The 19,701-nt window shown below is 41.6% G+C and overlaps 1 protein-coding gene across 1 annotated transcript; it reads right to left on the reverse strand.

Annotated features, from left to right (window-relative positions):
• Positions 1 to 2,817: 2,817 nt before the first annotated feature.
• On the reverse strand, positions 2,818 to 11,597 carry LOC146650705 (dual specificity protein phosphatase 19-like). The gene is made up of 5 exons (XM_085385119.1): positions 11,446 to 11,597; positions 7,888 to 8,136; positions 6,830 to 6,876; positions 6,523 to 6,675; positions 2,818 to 3,364 (listed from the first exon to the last, which is right to left on the reverse strand). Exons 2-5 carry the CDS (start codon positions 8,111 to 8,113, stop codon positions 3,164 to 3,166), a joined length of 627 nt encoding a protein of 208 aa, XP_085241245.1. The 5' UTR covers positions 8,114 to 8,136; positions 11,446 to 11,597; the 3' UTR covers positions 2,818 to 3,163.
• Positions 11,598 to 19,701: the final 8,104 nt, after the last annotated feature.

Consider the following 19,701-nt stretch of genomic DNA (forward strand, 5'->3'; position numbering starts at 1 on the left):
ATCTGTAAAACATGAGGCAGGCAAGGTTATAATATGGACATGTATGCAGCTGCCAGTAGAATTTGATAACTTGCTGTTTGCTGATGATGTGATAGCTGTACTCTCTGCTGAGATTCAGCCAAATGCTGTAAACTGATCAGATGGCACTTCACAGTAAAAATGGATGATGAGCCAAAGAAAACTGCAACATCGCCCAAGACTCAACCCAGGTGAACAGCTTTTCTTGAACACAAAACTAGATGCAGGGACCCACAAACAAGCAGCACCTGAAGATGGCTGCAGTAAAGGCCTAGCAGAGTATCTCAGAGGAAACACAGTATTTGGTTAGTTTGTCCAGATAATGTTGAGCCTCTAAAAAGGGGATTATGGGGATACATATAAAAATGGCAACAATTAATAAAATAAAATGTTAACACAATACTTTTGTTAATACCCTCGAATCAAAGCTGAAAGTCTGCACTTCAGTCACACTTTGATTCTTTGATTTAAAATCGACTGTGTTGGTCTACAGAGGCAAACCAAACAACAACTGTCTCACTATCCAAAAACCTATGAACCCAACTGCACTGTGTTGACTTTCCTTTGCTCTATTAGTAGAAAATTATGAGAGATAACTGATTTCATGTAGCACACTTAAGTTTGTTAGTAATTTTTAGTTCTTTTCTTTTTGAACATTATTTAGTTCAGTTCAATTCAGTGTTAGCACCAACTCACAACTAACGTTGCCTCAGTGTATTTTGTACTGAGGCTGAGAAAACCCGGCAATCAGACAACCCAGCAAGCCGTTGGCAACAATGGGAAGGAAAAACAGCCTTTTAACAGGACGAAAGCTCTGGCAGCTATCTTTTTAGCACTTATCTTATAAAGTCACACCAAACATACAAAAGACTAAATATGACAAGTCTTACTAACACTCTGTTTTAAAGAAATACTTAAATATCAAGTTTATCTAATTACACTCAGCAGCATAGTTTGTGACCCAAACATTTTATCAGTAGTCTATCCAAAGAAGTCTATGTTTAAAGGATTTTCTGTTTGACATATAAAAGTTTTTCATACTCATCACATAGATAATTAAAAAGATCTATAATTTAGTTTTTTAAAGAGGATGGTATGGAGGAGGTATGGAGAACTAGAAAATGACTGTCTGACCTGAAGCTTGCTGAACAAGCGAGCCATCACGAGGCATCACTGTCACAGCCGTCCTTCTGTCCAGGACCGAGCAGAAGGAGCCCATTGTCAGAAGTAACCACAGAAGCAGCAGGAGGAGGGAGGAGGCTCCAAACACACGGATGCTGTGTATATATTTTTACCTGTTGTAGATACATCTTCCTTTTGCTTTCATCCACATGCTGCTCAGTGTTGCTCTGTAGCTCTTCCCAGATGTTGTTAAGCTCACTGACTCTCTCGGGGGAGTGGAGATCGTTTACCCTTTCAAGCAAGTGGGTCCTTGGTGTGTGTGTGTGCTTATGTGTGCATGTTTTTGTATTACTCAAGCTCTGGGGGTATAAATCTGTATACACAGTGACAAGCTGGCGTCAGGTCAGGGCAAGCAAGGCAAGCAGTACTTGTCTAATGAAATCTAAAAATAAGCATCGTTTAAGACATAAAATGAAACCAATCCCTCTCCTTTCATCTAAAACTGTGTTCTGTCATAAAAATTCTTAAAACCTCTTGAAGCCACTGAAAGCTGCATGTCATTGATTTGTCACTGTAACAAATTAGTTGCCTCTTACTTTATATCTTGGCCAACATGTATGACGTTGCGGAGTTAAAGGCTCCGCAACGTCATACATGTTGGAGAATGGACTGCCATACTCATTATGTGTCTGTGAGCGCGAGGAGGGAGAAAAAGGAAAGTGGAAAAGCAGAAGTTGTCATCGAGCAGAAACGGGAGCTGGAAGCATGTAAATATAATAATAACCACTGCAGCCAAGAAGAGTGCCTGACGAGCCCAGTTGCAAGTAAGCTATTAAGACTCGACTGTACACCGTGTTCCTGTTTTCCTCTGAAACAATAAGTTCCGTTGGAGCAGCCTTTCAACGCCTCTCTGTCTGAAACTTGACCCAGACAACAAAGTAAAGCTATTTTTCAGCTATGAGTCCAACACAGAACCGATGTATTAGCCAGAGGTCCCTTTACTACGGTTCGGAGCCGCGGACCTCCAGCAATAGTAATAAATCACACAGCAGTGGTACATTCATGTAGTTGTAAAAAGCATGATAATATATTAAGTAATCCAAAGTATTCAGAATACGTTACTCTCATTGCATAACGTAACTGAATACGTTACAAAATACATTTTGGGGCATGTATTCTGTAATCTGTTGAAGAAGTAATCTTCCCAACACTGACTACTTTTAAGATTAGGCTTTAAACTTTCCTTTTTGCTAAAGCATATAGTCAGGGCTGGATCAGGTGACCCTGAATCCTCCTTTAGTTATGCTGCAGTAGACAAAGGCTACTGTTTGCCTCCCAGCTTCCGTGTCATCTGTCTAGTGTGCGCCATGTTCAGTTTTGTTTCCCCATCTCGTTAGTTAGATCACGTTCAGCTGTGTTCCCTCCTGTGGTGTGTTCCCTCGTTTGCCCTTGTGTGTATTTATGTCTGCAATCTCCCTCGTACTCAGCTGTGTGCTCTGTTAATTGGTTTAGTTTCCTGTATTCTCTAGTTCAGTTTTGTTTTCTACAGGTATGACAAAAAAATTGTTACTGTTGCTTCCATATTCAAAGCCATAACTGCAAAAAAGTTACAACAAGCATTTCTGTTTCAGTCATTGACATCTGTATTCACTTATTTATTTATTTTCAATTCTGGTTAGAAATAACACTCTGGAGTTTGTGGCTGCCCACCACTCCGAAACAATAAGGATGGGTCAAAATAAATTTCCCCCAGAGATACAAATCTAAATGACAGCATTCAAGCACAAAGACATCGCCCTCAAAAATAAAACACAAAGACGTAAATCATGCCTCAATGAAGAGGAAAGAGAGAAAACATGCTGGAAATTTTGATGAATAATGAGTTTATAAGTTTAATTGGATGGTACCTCTGTATAAGCCACCCCTCTTCTCCTTAAAAAAAAACAGACCATACATTGTAATTATCCCAAATATATTTTTATACTAAAGTATTGTAATTAAAGTAACATTTTGTCTTTGTACTTCAGGACCCATTCATTGCTGGTGTTTTGTAATTCCGCAGTTGTTCCAGGAAGCCGGGGTTTGGTGAGGAGGTGGGCCGAGCTGATTTGACCAATGAGAGGGCAGCATCAAAAGACTGGCCATCGCATGACATCAGGTAGCCAGTGACCACAGCGGGTGCACGTGACACCCCAGCGTTGCAGTGGACCAACACCACGCCTTTCTAATGGAGATACGCACAAAAATAATAATATTAAAACCACATCATTTATAAAAGATCAATATTCCATTCTTTGCCACTTGGGGCAAAATATCCTAATAAGGTCATGTTGTGCGTTTCTTATTTCGTAACAGTCCTCCTCCATAGGCATGTGGGGTGATGAAGGCACAGCTCCTGTTTGACACTCTTTCATCTTTGCCCACAGCTTGGTTAAGTTTAGCTTCTAAAAACTACTTGATTAGTATCTAATTGTGAAAAAGTAGTTCTCATAATCCCTAGGTAACAGACAGACCTTTACAGGCCAACATCCACATGTTGTTGCTGTCTACTTTCACTTGGGACAGTGAAACAATCTTTATTGTGTGTTCCTCTTTCAACTTTGTGGTGTTGTTGGTTCTTTGCCCCTACCACAAAGAACATTATAGACTATTTATAAAAGATCAATATTACATTCGTCCTTTCATTTTCTTCAGCTTATTAAGGCCAGCGAGGCGTTACCAAGCCAGCCGATAGATGTAATCTCTCCAACATCTTCTGGGTTTACCCCAGGCCCTGCTCCTGGTGGAACATGCTTGAAAAAAGTCACACAGGAGTGGTCCAGGAGGGGTCCCAAATCGCTCAATCAGGAAAAGATCAAGCTTGAGGTCTAAAAAAATAAAACCGGTGTAAAATTGTCTTATGCTGTAATGCTTTTACCTTTGGAAGTGAAGTCACACCTGAGTTGAGCACTTTCTAGTAGCAGTAGGAGAAATAGGCTTTGTTTGGGCCATTGCCCCAATACTAATAATGCCTGTAGTGCAACCCAGTGTCTGATTTTTCCCTTAATCCTTAGTTTGTATGTTTGTTTGTCTGTTGCACTTAAAAACACCAGTGAATCATGTTCACAGACAGATCCCTGGTCAGTTTTCTCCTTATAACTTCTTCTAAAAGCTTTTGTATTGTAAACTTGGACATGGTGGCAACAAAAAGGGCCACGATAACAGTTTCATTACCACAGACCCCCGTCTTGTTTCATGATCTCATGTTCTTAAAGTATTTAATGTAACATGCTGTAAACTAAAGTGAGATGTAATTTTTCTGTCATTAACTTTAACGAACAGAATTTAAATTTTATGTCATTGTTTTTTTTTATTTAAATCTATTCATTTGAAAGAAAGAACTTAATCTTGGCACCTTATTCTTTGCATTAGAGACAAGAAAATTAATATTAAATTATATTCACTGACAGAATATAATTCTAATTAAACATCTCTCTCTGCCTGTTCTTTCGCTGTTTTGTTGTTGTTGTTGTTTTTAATAATATTTAATTTTGACTTTTCCTGATTGACCACATTCAAAACAGCGGATCAGAGCCTTTGCTTTGACGTCAGGATGTCCAGGCTGATCTTCACGCTCCAACGAGCGCTTTAGTTAATAGGCTTGTTTGTTTGTTTGTGTCTGTGGATGCACATTAGCTTCTCTTTTGCAGTCTGTATCTTCCTTCGCGTGAAAGGTGTACACCATAAGCTGTGTCTCAGTTACCAGGCTGAGCACTCACTGGTCAAATCAGCTGATTTGACCAACGTGCAGAGAAACAATAAGAGCTATGGAGAAAAAGTTGCAGTTCTCCATTAAGATTATTTCAGTTTTTTTACACATTCAACAATGTTGTAAAAAGCTGACCTCTTTATCAACCAAATTTGAACAAAGATTTCTAAACAGGTACAAAATTACAAAAACAGTCATTAAAGTCTGATTTGATGACCCAGTGGTGCGTTATGTGGATTATTATTCTAATATAAATCATCAGAATATGTGATATTTTATATTGTCTCCAAATTATTAGCAATCAGGGGAGAAAGAAAGTACTCACTCTGGCATGCAAAAAAAATATTTTCTTTCTCCGGGTTGGGGTTTGGGATCATCATAGATGATGAATTTGAGATAATTTTGAAAAGGAATTTCTCAGAAAATAAAGGTCATAATGCAAACTCTAAAGTAAAGTTGGTATCAATTAAGTTACATTAATTTATATATTTGTCCTGCAGTCATGAACCCCGTCACATGATGCCTTTGTGGCTGTTGCTGTCGTCATGACAGCGTCCATAATCGAGCGTCATTACCAGCCAGATGGCCCACCGAGTAATTTGAGTCTGCATTTCAAAGTAAAAGCATCAGTTTGATTATCAGAGCTGGAATTACCACACACAGAAACATATCATTATGAGGATACGCATACACACAGACACGCGCACACACACATAGACTTCCTGTAATCAAACACCTCTAATGACTTTGTAATGACTCTATGTGTGTGTATGTGTGAGTGTGTGTGTGGGGTGTCATGTTAAGGTGAGTCGTGAGCTTCGCTGCTAAAAGCTTGTATGACACTGAGATCTGATCTGAGAGCAGTTGAATAAAACATGACCAAAACTAACCATCTATTATTTAAAACCAAGGATGAGGCGACAAGGAGAGGAAACACAACGAGGTGACAAGGAGAGGAAGAAGTGTTGAAACATTTGTAGCATGTTAATGCATCCCTCAGTTTAAAACCCTTACATCTGACTGCTTGTTGCCATAAGCTAGTTAGTTTGCTAAGTACTTCATTCGGCAAAAGTACCCAGCTCTGCTGTTAATATTGCTTAATAGACAATTAATATAAATATTCATTTATTATGTAGACCATGCCTATTCGTCAATATTTCTTTTTAAAATTTATTTCTCTCTATTTAATCATCTGTAATAGTTTTCAAAACATGCAGTGTAAAAGCCACAGACAGACAGCATGTAGTTAGCAATGAGATCACATGTTAGTTATGTCCTTTAGCATTTATGTTTATCATACTAATGTCTATAGCAGCCATTCCCAAAGTCAAGAGAGCTGCAGCCCCCTTAAAAAACAGAAACTCCCATGGGGCCCATGCAATCTTAAATCTTGCTAACGCTACCCAGTCATATGAGTGTTAAGGCCAATGTGTGACCCAGCTGGGAGAAATTATAGGAGAAATAAATTTCAGAGTAGAAATAAATGTAATCAATATTACTAATCACCTCTTAATACTAGTTTTAATTCACCTTTTATATAGATACATTTATTTATGGATTTATCCTTTAGATAAATCCACATGTAACTTAACATTAACATTAATAATAAACACATGCATAAGAAATTATGTCACCTCAGTCTGAGCCTGCTGGATGAAGTCACAGCATTCCTGGAGGTGAGGGAGGAGATCGGTGTCGGGGTGATCCAGAATACTGACAGTCTTATAGATGAACAGGTCCGGGAAGACATTCTCCACCCCAAAGGCCACATTCAGGATGTGAGACACCTGAGGAGGATAATGTTTCACTATCACAATACTGATATTCATAAAATGAAGCTTACCTATGACTACACAGTCAGAGAAACAGGAACAGAAACATAATTTTGCTTTGATAGTAGTGACTGAAACGAACTCCTTGCTTGTAGGAAAAGAAGCTCACCTTGTGTTTTCTCAGCGTGCCAAAGTCATGTGCAGCATCCTGAGAACCTGCACACACACATACATAAAACTAGTTAGTGTGTGGTTTGACTCTCTCCAGGGTGCCGAATGAAAAACCTGCTGTGTGTATGCCCCAGCATCTACTGCAGGTCATGGGGTTATCAATGGTCTCCCACTAAATCAGTGAGCTCTGGGGTCACGTCTCCTCCCGTCCCTCACATGTAGGGGCTCATGTTACGAGCTCAGTGGTTATCGGCACTGCTGGGCTGAAGGGGACATCCAGGACAGGACAGGGAGACACAGGGAGAGGAGATGGGCTCATCTGCTTATTTTTTTGTACTTCCTAAATTCATATCTAGGTGTTTGTTCTGCAAGTGCTAAAAACTAATAATAAATATTGAGGATATTTGTATTTATACATTGTAATTTTCAGTCAAAGCAAAGCCTCTAAAAGGGGAGCACTTCCCCCTAGTACCTTTGTATTTTTTTTCCAAATTATTTGGCCTTTGTGTTGCTCCAGTCTCCAGGAGTTCCTATGTGGATTTAGTCTTTCTTGGTGTCTGTTATTGTAATCCAAAATTGGCTCTACAATGTTGAATCAGGGCTCGCCGGAGGCCACATTATCCATTACCAGACTTTTGTCTTTCATGTGGCTGAAGCTCTTTATGACTCAGGTGTAGTTGTATAGGAACAGCTTAAATTAGCTGCTGTTTCTGTCCTCTAAACCTCTCTCTGTGTGTAGAGTCACTGATGGTTGATTCATCTAAAATTGTTTTGTTTTTTTAATTTCCTCACTTTTTTGGCACAAGCTGAATAATCACATGTTTCCAAAGAGACACAAAATCTCTGTCTGTTTCCATATCCTCCAAACACATCCTCCTCTATCACCATGTTTTCCACTCACCTCAGCTTTTCACTTGGCTGTCCAACAGAGGAAAATGCCAGTAAAATGCTGAACCCCTTTTAACCAAATGAAATCACAGCCTAGTGGTTGACAGTGGTCATACTCTTCAATATTTCCAGGTATTCAGACAAGCGTTATTTGTTTGGGTTACTCACCCAGTAGAAGGAAGGGCTTGACAATGCCAACCTGCAGGTCCCAGGAAGTGTCAGGGACATATCCCAGCATCTTCTCTGAAGGGGGGGCGGGGTCTTCGACCACAGTGATTGTTGAACCCTTCCAAGTCTCGATAATGCGACGGCCACTCAGTGAGGTCACACGGGTGCACTGCTTCCTCAGCCGCGTCCGAGAGAAATTGTGGATCTCCTCGGTCAAGGACTGCATGCTCAGACTGACCTGGACTGCACCTGAAAGATAAATGTAAATGAATATTTCAAATAACTCCATGTCATCTGTTTAGAGAACCGGATGTGTACGAACGGGCTTACAGTTTCCTGCGATCTGAGGCAAGCTGTCATGTAAAATTCCTGCATCATTTTAGAAGAATAGAAAGCACATTTTTCCAAGCCATTTAAAGGGTTTACATCTTTGATGACACGGAATGGGAGCGCAGAGAGGATAGCAAGATCAGAAAGTACTGACACAGACTAGCTGAATAAGAAAGCACCTCCCCTTAAGTTTGCTCGTGTCTTTTGAGCTAAGGATCATAAATAAGCTCTTTGAATTTTAATTTTTAATGAATGTAACACTGTGGCTTAACAAGAAACCCCTGGATCACTTACAAGTAGTCTTAATAGCTGCTGTAAAGCTTTTTAATTAGGTCCTCTATGAGGTTTCATGTGACACTGATCTTGATTTCTTTTCTGTCTCCCCATCAGGTTAAGAACTCAGTCTATAATCATGCTGACGGAGCACTGCACAATCATGCAATGATTCCCCAATACTCTTACATCACCACCAGTTTCTGATGTTTACTGAATAGAAAGAAGCAGCTGTTTTGCAGTTCATCTTTCATTTTATTTATTTTGTCTTCTAAATTATTTTATTTGGTTCATTATTTTGTCCATTTTGATCCTTATGCCCCAGAAAGGTCCAGTTTAAATTCAGTTGTGTACTTAAAACTCTGGACCATTTTGGTTCACATTGACATCATTGACTCTGGCTGTGATTGGATGGATCATCCTCCATCTTTGGATTTCAGGTTAACAATACTTTCACCAACTCACTTTGACTGTGTGGTGTGCCTCAAGGCTTTGTTATGGGTCCTATTTTGCTTCCTCTTCAGCACATAATTTGCAGAGGTACAGTTTGAGAGGTGTTATCACGTCTGTTTCACTTTCCAAATATGGCTAAACTATCTTTTCTATGCTGTCAAAAATCAGAAAGCTAGTAATTTCCTTTTTGTGTCCTTATGTGTGACCTTGCTGGTTTTGTCATTGCATCCTGTTCAATTTATCTTCACATGTTGAAGATGATTCAAAGCCATCTCTAGACCCAGCAGTCTTAGCTAATTATAGGCCAATCTCCAACCTTCCTTTCATATCAAAAATCCTTGAAAGAGTAGTTGTCAAACAGCTAACAGATCATCTGCAGAGGAATGGTTTATTTGAAGAGTTTCAGTCAGGTTTCAGAGCTCATCACAGCACAGAAACAGCTTTAGTGAAGGTTACAAATGATCTTCTTATGGCCTCTGACAGTGGACTCATCTCTGTGCTTGTCCTGCTAGACCTTAGTGCAGCATTCGATACTGTCGACCATAATATCCTATTAGAGCGATTAGAACATGCTGTAGGTATTACAGGTACTGCACTGCAGTGGTTTGTATCATATCTATCTAATAGACTCCAGTTTGTACATGTAAATGGAGAGTCCTCTTCACACACTGAGGTTAATTATGGAGTTCCACAGGGTTCAGTGCTAGGACCAGTTCTGTTCACATTATACATGCTTCCCTTAGGCAGCATCATTAGAAGACATAGCATACATTTTCACTGCTATGCAGATGATATTCAACTTTATCTATCCGTGAAGCCAGATAACACACACCAATTAGTTAAACTCAGGGGAGAATCCAAGCAAACCTGATGGTGGAATTGAACTCAGGACCTTCTTGCCTCACAGCAAGGCACTGTTGCTTAATGACCTTATAGTACCATATCACTCCATTAGAGCACTTTGCTTTCTGACTGCTGGGTTAGTTTTTCTTCCTAGAGAGTATTTAAAAGTAGAATGGGAGGGAGAGCCTTCAATTTTCAGGCCCCTCTTCTGTGGAACCAGCTTCCAGTTTGGATTCAGGAGACAGACACTATCTCTACTTTTAAGATTAGGCTTAAAACTTTCCTTTTTGCTAAAGCATATAGTTAGGGCTGGACCAGGTGACCCTGAATCCTCCCTTAGTTATGCTGCAAAAAGTATAGGCTGCTGGGGGATTCCCATGATGCACTATCAGTATTAGTATTTCTTCCCCAGTCACCTTTCTTGCTCACTATGTGTTAATAGACCCCTCTGCACTGAATCAAACTTGTTATTAATCTCTGTCTCTCTTCCACAGCATGTCTTTCATCCTGTCTTCCTTCTCTTAGGCCAACCGGTCCCAGCAGATGCCCGCCCCTCCCTGAGCCTGGTTCTGCTGGACATTTCTTCCTGTTAAAAGGGAGTTTTTCCTTCTCACTATTGCCAAAGTGCTTACTCATAGGGGGTCATATGATTGTTGGGTTTTTGATTTATTATTGTAGGGTCTGCCTTACAATTTAAAGCACATTGAATGCGACAGTTGTTGTGATTTGGCACTGTATAAATAAAATTGAATTGAATTGAATTGAATTTGCATCTTGATGCATGATCAATCATCCAGGTAATTAGATCTCCAAAAGTTGATTCTGGACGTAGCGTTTTGTGGAAGAAATGTTTCTTCCACAAACGCTACGTCCAAACGAACAGAATCATCTTTTGGAGAATTGAATTTTCACACATTAAATGGAAAATTCTTGTGATAACTTTTAGAATTAAGTGTGGCTGGACAGTTATAAGAGAGCTACTTCTAACATTATGTCTCCATCAGGACGTCGGGGCTATCATATCAAAATCTGCCAGTTGCTCTGCAGCCTAGACTCAAAGTTGTGACTGTGGCTTTGAAGTCCCTGAACTTTGTAAACCCAACTATGACTTTAGAATCACCATTTGCATTTCTGCATGACTTCTGATCTAAAAAAAAAAAAAAAAATGCCCCGGATAGAACATATCATCTAACAGGAGCTGGTCAAAACTTTTGGTTAAGAAATAAATTTCCCTATCAGGCTGAACAAAAAAATGTTAGTTATCTTTTAAAGAGGATCCATTTCTTAATTTCCAGCTTTATTTTTAAAAACAGCCTGAGCTATGTGTCAGAGAAGACCAGGCAGGTCATGCAGACCTATTCTCACTCACATAAATGAGAGTGCTCAGATCCATCTGTGCTGTTGGCTCACAGGGACTACCTGCCCTTACCCTGACATCTTCATAAGCAAAATAACACATCTAATTTAAATATGCAAATTATTATCTAATTCAAATCATTTTTAAAAATCAACTATTTAGGTTCTGTCCACCTTGTTTTATTAGGTAGCTTAAATTTGTTTTGGATAACCTGACCTAATCATAATGTTAATTTCCTCACCTTGGAACAACAACCAGCACATACATGCTCTGTAATAACATGCACTATCTTTATACAGTACCTGTTTCCTGTGATTGTTGTAATTCAGTTCAGCTTGTATTAGTTTCTCTCAGGGAAGTCTAGCTTAAATGCCAGAAACCAGAGAAGGCGAAGGATCCGGTTCAGTTTGCAGAAGAAAAACAGATGCGTCCCTTCGTCATCTTTTTTTTCACAGTAGGCATGCAGTGTGGTTCAGATGCCTAATACCGACTAAACTTGGTTGCCGTTAGGTCAGGAACTCTGCTGGAGGTGAGCTGCTGCTGTGTAACATGAAACCTGCTGCCTGTCTGAATTTCACCTGTGCACTTTAACAATGACACATTTACCAAGTGCATAACAAACAAACAAACAAACAAAAAAACTTAGACTTTAGCGCAATCCTTTTCATTTTTCCTATGTACTAAATGAATAAATCCTCTTTCCTGTTTTGTTGCCTCACTTTAATATAGAGCACATGCAGCTAAAGCACAATGGCAAAATATATGCTTTTCTATATGATTATATGATAAAATTACAGAAGTAATGTCAGAATATTTTCAAGGAAATTAGTAAAGGACTGGTTGTGTTGGTGTTGGATGTTGTTTCTTACTTTTTCACTAGAGGGAGCCACATATTTGCTTTTCTTAAGCAGCATTAATGAAAAACTACTTCAAATCTGTTGCAGTGCCCAACGAACTGTTAAAATAAAGAGCTACAGTTAGAATGAATTATCAAATGAATAATACATAAAACACAAGTCTTTCAAGGCTTAGTATTTTATTTTATTTATTTATTTATTTTTGCCTGTCCCGTTTGGCTCTTTTGCCATCAGAATTATTGTCTAAAGGCGAAGAAAGATGTCCAATGGATTTACTTTAGCAAATTGACCATCCCAGCCTTGCCGTAATGGTCTATTTGATTCACCTTTTATTGTTTATTTTATTTTATTTTCACTTGCTAAATACGGGACAGACTTGAATGGGGGAAAGAAGGGGAGAAAGAAAGAGGGAAAGAAAAACAGCTGAGAAGAGGGACGGGGATAAAGGGAAAAAAACAAAAACCAACAAAATAAGCAGACATAAAATGCATATATCAATCACCTGGATCACCTGTTGAGAAAGAAAAAAGAAAACAAGCATTTAACAAGGGATAAACAACATCATGATGATATATGGGAATATAACAGTAAATACTAAATATTAAACATTATTGTGCAGCACGTAAGATCGACAGCACACAGTGTGCTTTGAGGTAGGAGCCAAAAAGGGTGTAGTTTGTGGGTGTGATCACCTGTGTGTACACCTGTGAGCATGGACGCGCTTGTTTTTAAAAGGTTCCTTCATGTAATGATCTGCTAGAGGGTGTGGGGAGCCACAGCCCCGTCCTCCAGGGCATGAAGCAGGTATGGAGGAGATCAAAACTCCAGACATCCAGAGGCCCCCAGAACACAAGAGACCAAGGAAGACCAACAGAGGGGCAGCCGCGCCACTGTCCCAGTTAGAGCTGAGGAGAGTCCCAGATGAGGGGTCACTCAGCAGCTGCGGAGCAGAAGCCAGGAGGAGTTGCAGTGACACACCCGTGAGCTCCGCCGGCAGCCAGCCGTGCCTGAGTGACCGAGCCCCAGGCCGAGAGGCCGGGGGCACCCCACCCCCGAAGTGGCCCCAGCGAGCCCCAGGCTCCAGGCCCCGATAAGCGGCCGCCAAGGAGTGAGCCGGTGTGTACCTGGACGCCCATCCCCGGACACAAAGAACCACCAACGCACTGATGTCTGAGGGGGTCCGCCACTGGCAGGGGAAGTGGTGGTAGGGGGAGATAGGCCTCCATACCTTGGAGGGCCTGAGATGTCCCCAGAGAGGTGGCGCCTGACACCCAACCTGACATATAGACACAGACATACAGGCACACACAGATACAAACATCCATTCCCACCCTCATGCTCTCATATGCACTTACTCCACACTCAACCAACGTGGAGACAGACATAAAGAGACACTGTACACACGATCACACTCCCCAAGCGTACTCTACAAACCGGGTCTAGGTACCCTTGTCCCTGGAGGGGGAAACTGCACCCAGACCCAGGTAGTGTTTCCCTTTTCTCTGGGGTGGAGAGAAGCAGACCGCCCCGACTCCGCAGCAGCAGGAAGGCCCCACATTCCAGACCCCAATCGGACGGCCAACTCCTCCTCCTAGCCCCCCCGCTCCAGCAGGCCGCAGAGAACGGGGGAGGGGGGGGGGGGTTAAGACTCCAAACCTCCCTCCGCCCGCTCATTGTAGTGTTGATGCATGTGTGTTCTAAGGTGCATTTAAAACCCAGGAGGGCATGGAGCTACCTGCCAGAGAGCAGCAGGTAAGCGCATAGCCCCTCCTGATAGCCCTCAATGTCTACGTGTATTTAAAATTGAAAGGTGGGCAACAACTACCCCAAGGCCCTGCATGTGTGGGTGATTGTGGTGGAGCGGGAAGAGGGAGGCAGCTGGAGATGGGTAGGGAAGGAAGGGAGGGGCAAGTGACCCCTCCCTGGGGCCAGCTCCCCTGCTGACCCCAGTAGGCACCCCCATACTCTGCAACCCACCAGGGAAAGGGGGTCCAGGCCCATCCGGACCGGGGCACAGTTCAGCAGCGCCGCCTGGCCCCACAGAGCCCGGCACTCATCTTCCACACTACATAAGACAATAGATGACCAGGCTGAGATCTTCCTCCACCTCTCCTATATCTCCCCCTCCTGCAGAGTGAGTTCCTGAAGAGAGGAGACCTCCTGGCTTAGTATTTTTATGTTAATTATAGTGATGTGACAGAGCACATATTACACTATGATGGAAATAATATAGCTCCTGTCCGTCTCCAGCTCATTGTTGTCTTGCTTCACACAGCATGGCCTTGCATATTATAAAGACATCAGAATGCTTCTGATGTGTGGCAGCTGAACATACAAAACTCTGTCTGTGTACATTTTATCAAATTGTAGGCAGGTGTGTCAGTAAATCAACAATCTGACATTCACACGCACAGATGTGGCTTTTAAACTATTTCCATACTAAAATAACCTAAATCGGTGATGTCAAGTTCACCAGGGAAGACACAAAGGACAACTGTTTGCCTTTCCTGGACTGCGCCGTGCACATTGAAGAGAACGGCAAACTCAACATCAAAATTTACCGGAAGCCCACACACACGGACCAGTACCTCCTCTTTGACTCCCATCACCCTCTGGAACACAAACTTGGAGTAATTAGGACCCTACACCACCGGGCAGAACATGTTCCCTCTAAGCCTGAAGGAAAAAAGAAGGAACACACACAGGTAAAGGAAGCACTCAAAACGTGCGGCTATCCTAAATGGGCGTTTTTAAAGTCAGCAAAGAGACACAGAAAAGAAGACCAGACACCAGCGAGGGAGGATAAGAAAGACAGACGCAACAACATTGTCATCCCCTATGTAGCCGGTGTATCAGAAAAACTCAGGAGAGTTTTCTCCAAGCATGACATCCCAGTGTATTTCAGACCCAGCAACACACTCAGACAGAAACTGGTTCACCCGAAAGACAAAACGCCAAAACACAGACTTAACAATGTGGTGTATGCTGTACAGTGCAGCGAGGAATGCCCAGACCTCTACATCGGAGAGACCAAACAGCCACTTCACAAGCGCATGGCACAACACAGAAGAGCCACCTCCACAGGACAAGACTCAGCAGTCCATCTGCATCTTAAGGATAAAGGACACTCTTTCTAGGATGCCAATGTGCACATTTTGGACAGAGAGGACAGATGGTTTGAAAGAGGAGTGAAAGAAGCCATCTATGTCCACTGTGAGCGACCATCTTTGAACAGAGGCGGGGGTTTACGACACCAACTCTCTGCCATCTATAATCCAGTTTTGAGATCCCTTCCCAGACGCCTTAACACTCACTCACATCCTGGGCCATCTGACCTCAGGAATTCGCATGATAAGGTGGGGCCAGGTTTCACAATGAACACACCCGAAACCCTGGCTGATTGGGACCCACACCCAGTTTCACACCTTGGCTCAGGCGATTAGAGGATCATCAGGGGGTCCTTTTGTCCCTCTGTGGGGGGAAACTCCCACTAGGTTTATATCTGGGACTCTCCACCATTTGACATATCTGTACCAGTGGCTGGGTACTCTTCCTTTGAAAGAGCCAAGAGCCTTCCTTTCCACTTCCTCCATGTAAAGGGACTCTCCACCATTTGACCTTAGAACTGAAGAAGCTTCTCGGATGAGAGGTGAAACGTCTTCAAGCAACTTAAAGAAGTCCAGACGCTTTTCTTTGCAAGCTCCTTTGACTACGATGACCTGGATGACTGAGAACCTTCACAGACATCTTTACCTATAGGACATCTCTAAAGTATATAAAAGTACGGATAAAATCCCAAAATGTGTGCCCTCCTTCACACTTACATTAAACATTAAACTGCTTTTTCAGCTTGTCTACCAGCCATAAAGAAGGTTTTTGGCTCTTTGGTGTTGCCTACACTTTCCAGCGAAAGAGACAGTTTACTGCAACTTTACTCTGATGTTAGTCTGTCATCTGTTAGCCGACTGCAGCTGGTCCAAAACGCTGCAGCACGGTTACTAACTGGCACACGCAAGCGAGACCACATATCTCCCATACTGTCATCCTTTCACTGGCTGCCAGTTAGTTTTCAAACTAATTTTAAGATTTTATTATTTGTTTTTAAGGCGTTGCATGGGTTAGCACGCTCATACCTTTCTGATGTTTTAAATTCGTATACTTCTGCAAGATCACTGAGGTCTGCGGATCGAATGCTCTTGGCTGTCCCGAGGTCCAGATTAAAGTAGAGAGGAGATCGGGCCTTTGCTGTGACTGCTTCTAAATTGTGGAACAAACTGCCCCTTCACATCAGGACCTCCCCAACAGTGGACAATTTCAAAACCTGTCTGAAAACCCACTTTTATTTTGTGGCTTGGATGTTTTTATATTTTTGATTGTCTTAAATGTACAGCACTTCGGTCAACAGTTGTAGTTTTACAATTTTTTACAGACGCTAGGACACATTTCCCAATACTTAGGTCACATTTGCAAAACTCCTCACACAGTGAGCACAACAGAAGTCTATGTGGGCTAAACTGAGGACCAGTTATCATTGTCTTGGCTCAAAATGCATTCAATGACTACATCTCTCAAATTTCATGAATCATCTTCTCACTCAGACACAACAACTGCCAAAAAGCTTTGTACGGACAGGACATTTTGCATGTGCTTACATACTGTTTTCAAAACTGTTAAACTCATGGTCAAAACAATAACACAATGCAAAACTTGAAAAGACAGCAAAATCCAACAGCAATATTTTATTGAAACATATTTTAAATCTAACAATGCAGTTTAACCAGCCACAGCTGATTCTCATTGTGGATGAACATCTACACAGTTGTTACTCCTTCAATTTTTCAACTCCTTCAATTCTGGCAGCCAGAAGATTCTTTCCTAGGTGTATTACCCTAGATGACATAAGATGTGATGTGGATGAGAACCTGTGGCCAAATGGAGGAGACCGAGTAGATTAGCATTACTATTGTATGTGTATCAGTGGATGGTGTGTATACAAATTCTTGTATTTTGGGATTACTTAGTGCAAAAAAATAAAAATACATAAACATAAATACATGATGTCTGATTCATTCCAGTAACATATATTGAAATTATAAACAGAGATGTGTCCTTGTTTTACACAGGAAAACACTGTGTAATGCTACATGTTGTTAGTGTTTTTTAGGTCATTGTTTTGTGGGTGACAAAGTGTGTTTGTCGGCTGTCAACCTTTGCTAGTGTTCTGGAGGAATGTGTTCATTTGAGACCTGAATGAAGTGTTTTGGTAGTTGTAGTGCATTTTGAATGTGAAATGAACTGCTTTGCCAGGCTGAGGGTCAGTTAGGAGAATTGTGTGAAGAGTTTTGCAAAAGTGACCTAAGTATTGAGAAATGTGTCCTAGCGTCTGTAAAAAACTGTAAATCTGCTATATAAATAAATTTGACTTTGACTAAATCTCACTGATAGATGAAACTGCATTGTGGGTAATGTAGGCAATGCTGTCAACAAGGAAGAAGATCATATGAAAGCAAAAAGGACACTTTTTCTGATTCTGCTGCAGTTACTTTTTAAAACTATCCATCATGAAACTGACAGTGTCATGGGAGTGCGATGTGAAATCAGTTCTCCTTTAACGCCCCCGTGACTTCTCCTTAAACACCACCCTCAGGGCAATACTCACGTTTTTAGCTCCAATTTCAGGCTCTGTAGCAAAATCAGTAATCATTCCAGATTACTTTCAGTCCTTGTACTGTGTGTGTGTGTGTGTGTGTGTGTGTGTGTGTGTGTGTGTGTGTGTGTGTGTGTGTGTGTGTGTGTGTGTGTGTGTGTGTGTGGACAGCTGCAGTCTTATTTTTGTTGGAAAAGATTCTGGTAGTTTCCAAGAATATGTCCACATACAGAGAGAAAGAGTTTTCTTTTGGCTGAAATTTTCATTCCCTCAGCACACATGTTAGTGTGGCTATCTTTGTGAGGACCATCGGTGACAGCAGCGCATTCCCACGCACCTAAACTTCATTCTAACCTGAACCCCTTTGGAGGTCTGTCCCAAAACTTACACTGGATCCCACAAGGACAGAGGTGCAAACACACATTCACGCAACGGAGTCAGGTTGCGGGTTTGTTTTGCTTCTCAGACAGTGGAGAGGAGAGAAAATGAGCAGGGTTTTTTCACTTTCACTGGAATGTGCATTCACTGTGCAAGAAACAGTTAATGTGTGTGTGTGTGTGTGTGTGTGTGTGTGTGTGTGTGTGTGTGTGTGTGTGTGTGTGTGTGTGTGTTCATTCCTCTGATAAGATTTTCCTGCCAAATGCGAGAGGGGTTTTATGTCAGAAGAAAAAACACACTTCGGAGAGAAAGCAGAAGAAGGAAGCAATAGTGAGAGGAGGGTGGAAAGGAAGAAGGGAGGAAGGAAGGAATGAAGGAAGGATAGAAGGGAAAGGGCTGACTCAGTTATCTGCTTGTTGATCCATGAGTCACAAAACCCAGAGAGACCATGTCCGTGTGTGTGTGTCTGTGTGTGTGTGTGCATGTGTGTGCGTGCTGGCTGTAACTCAACCCTAACATGGGAAGCTCCTCCAACATCTGACAACCATTACTGCTGTCAACACATGCACACACACACACACTGCTGTAGTTTGCTGCGTCATTTTCAGCTTTATTGGACCAATAACAGAGCTGTTAATGCAACAAGCCTGCGGAGGTCAAAGGTCGACGGCCAGTGAACCACTGAACCAGTTACAGGTCCCCAGTACTTGCTGTTAGCAGGTCGTATCAAGTGCCTGATTGTCTTTGCAACAACTGTAAGAGCACAGTGTAAGACTACAACCACGTGAAAGAATGTGAAATTTTGTTTTATTCATTTTTTTTGCTAATTTCAGGTGTGGGTCCTACTTTTGCTCTCTGTTTCCTTTAGTTATTCCACAGGGAATCCCTATTTTTATTGGAAGCTTCTCTGTATTGTTGTTATTGTTTTCTCACACACTTCATTAACTCGCAGTACCAACCGTAGCTCCCCCAGGGCTGAAAAAAAGGTGCAGTGACCCGGGTGGTTCCTCAAACGACCACCTGGGTCTGGCTCCAAAAGCAAATCAGTCCCCAAAATCTCAAACTTTATAGCAGGCTGTTTGCAGGTCTCTATAGCTAACTTTCTCCTTCATAATAACTGTATGGGGGTTTTTTTCCTTTGGGATGTGGCCACTTTGCTTGACTTTGGTGCTGTCTGACAAATAATATGGCCTTTGGTACTACTTAACAGTGTCCATAGAGTCATAGAGCTTTCTAACTCAACCTGGTAGCCTTTAGATGATAACGTAGCACTCCACCCTCTGATCTACAACAAATGAGGGGATGTCACAGTTTAGCTCACACCAAAGAGCTGGATCAAACTCTATTCAGCTTTTCATTGTAAACATTTTGAATTTTCATAAAGATTATGCTTCTGTGCCCATGCACTGGTGACGATCTGTTCTGCATATGCAGATACAGAATCTGTTTTACAGAGACTTCTTCCAGTGGACAATTTGTAATCTAGTCTTGATCAGTTGTAGACTTTGTGATAAGATGTGTCTGTGTTTGTACTTTAAATGCATATTTTTTTAATTTTTAATCATTTCAGCTTCTATTCCCCTTTACCTCAGAGGAAAACATTTTTGCTTCGCCTACATGATAGCTTTTGTCACAGGTTACTTTTCAAAAGAGAGCACTTTGAGACTTCTAAACTC

The sequence above is a fragment of the Rhamphochromis longiceps genome, linkage group LG16 (genome assembly GCF_057381845.1).
Source record: "Rhamphochromis longiceps isolate RC_006_pf linkage group LG16, R_longiceps_female_GT1.1, whole genome shotgun sequence".
NCBI classification, from domain to species: Eukaryota; Metazoa; Chordata; class Actinopteri; order Cichliformes; family Cichlidae; genus Rhamphochromis; species Rhamphochromis longiceps.

Excerpts from the sequence above, each read along its gene's own strand:
- LOC146650705 (XM_085385119.1), bottom strand. The coding sequence starts at position 8,113 with ATGCAGTCCTTGACCGAGGAGATCCACAATTTCTCTCGGACGCGGCTG. Across the intron at positions 6,877-7,887 it reads CAAGCCCTTCCTTCTACTGG|GTTCTCAGGATGCTGCACAT; the intron begins GTGAGTAACCCA and ends GTGTGTGTGCAG. Across the intron at positions 3,365-6,522 it reads TCCAGCAGGCTCAGACTGAG|AAAGGCGTGGTGTTGGTCCA; the intron begins GTGACATAATTT and ends TATCTCCATTAG.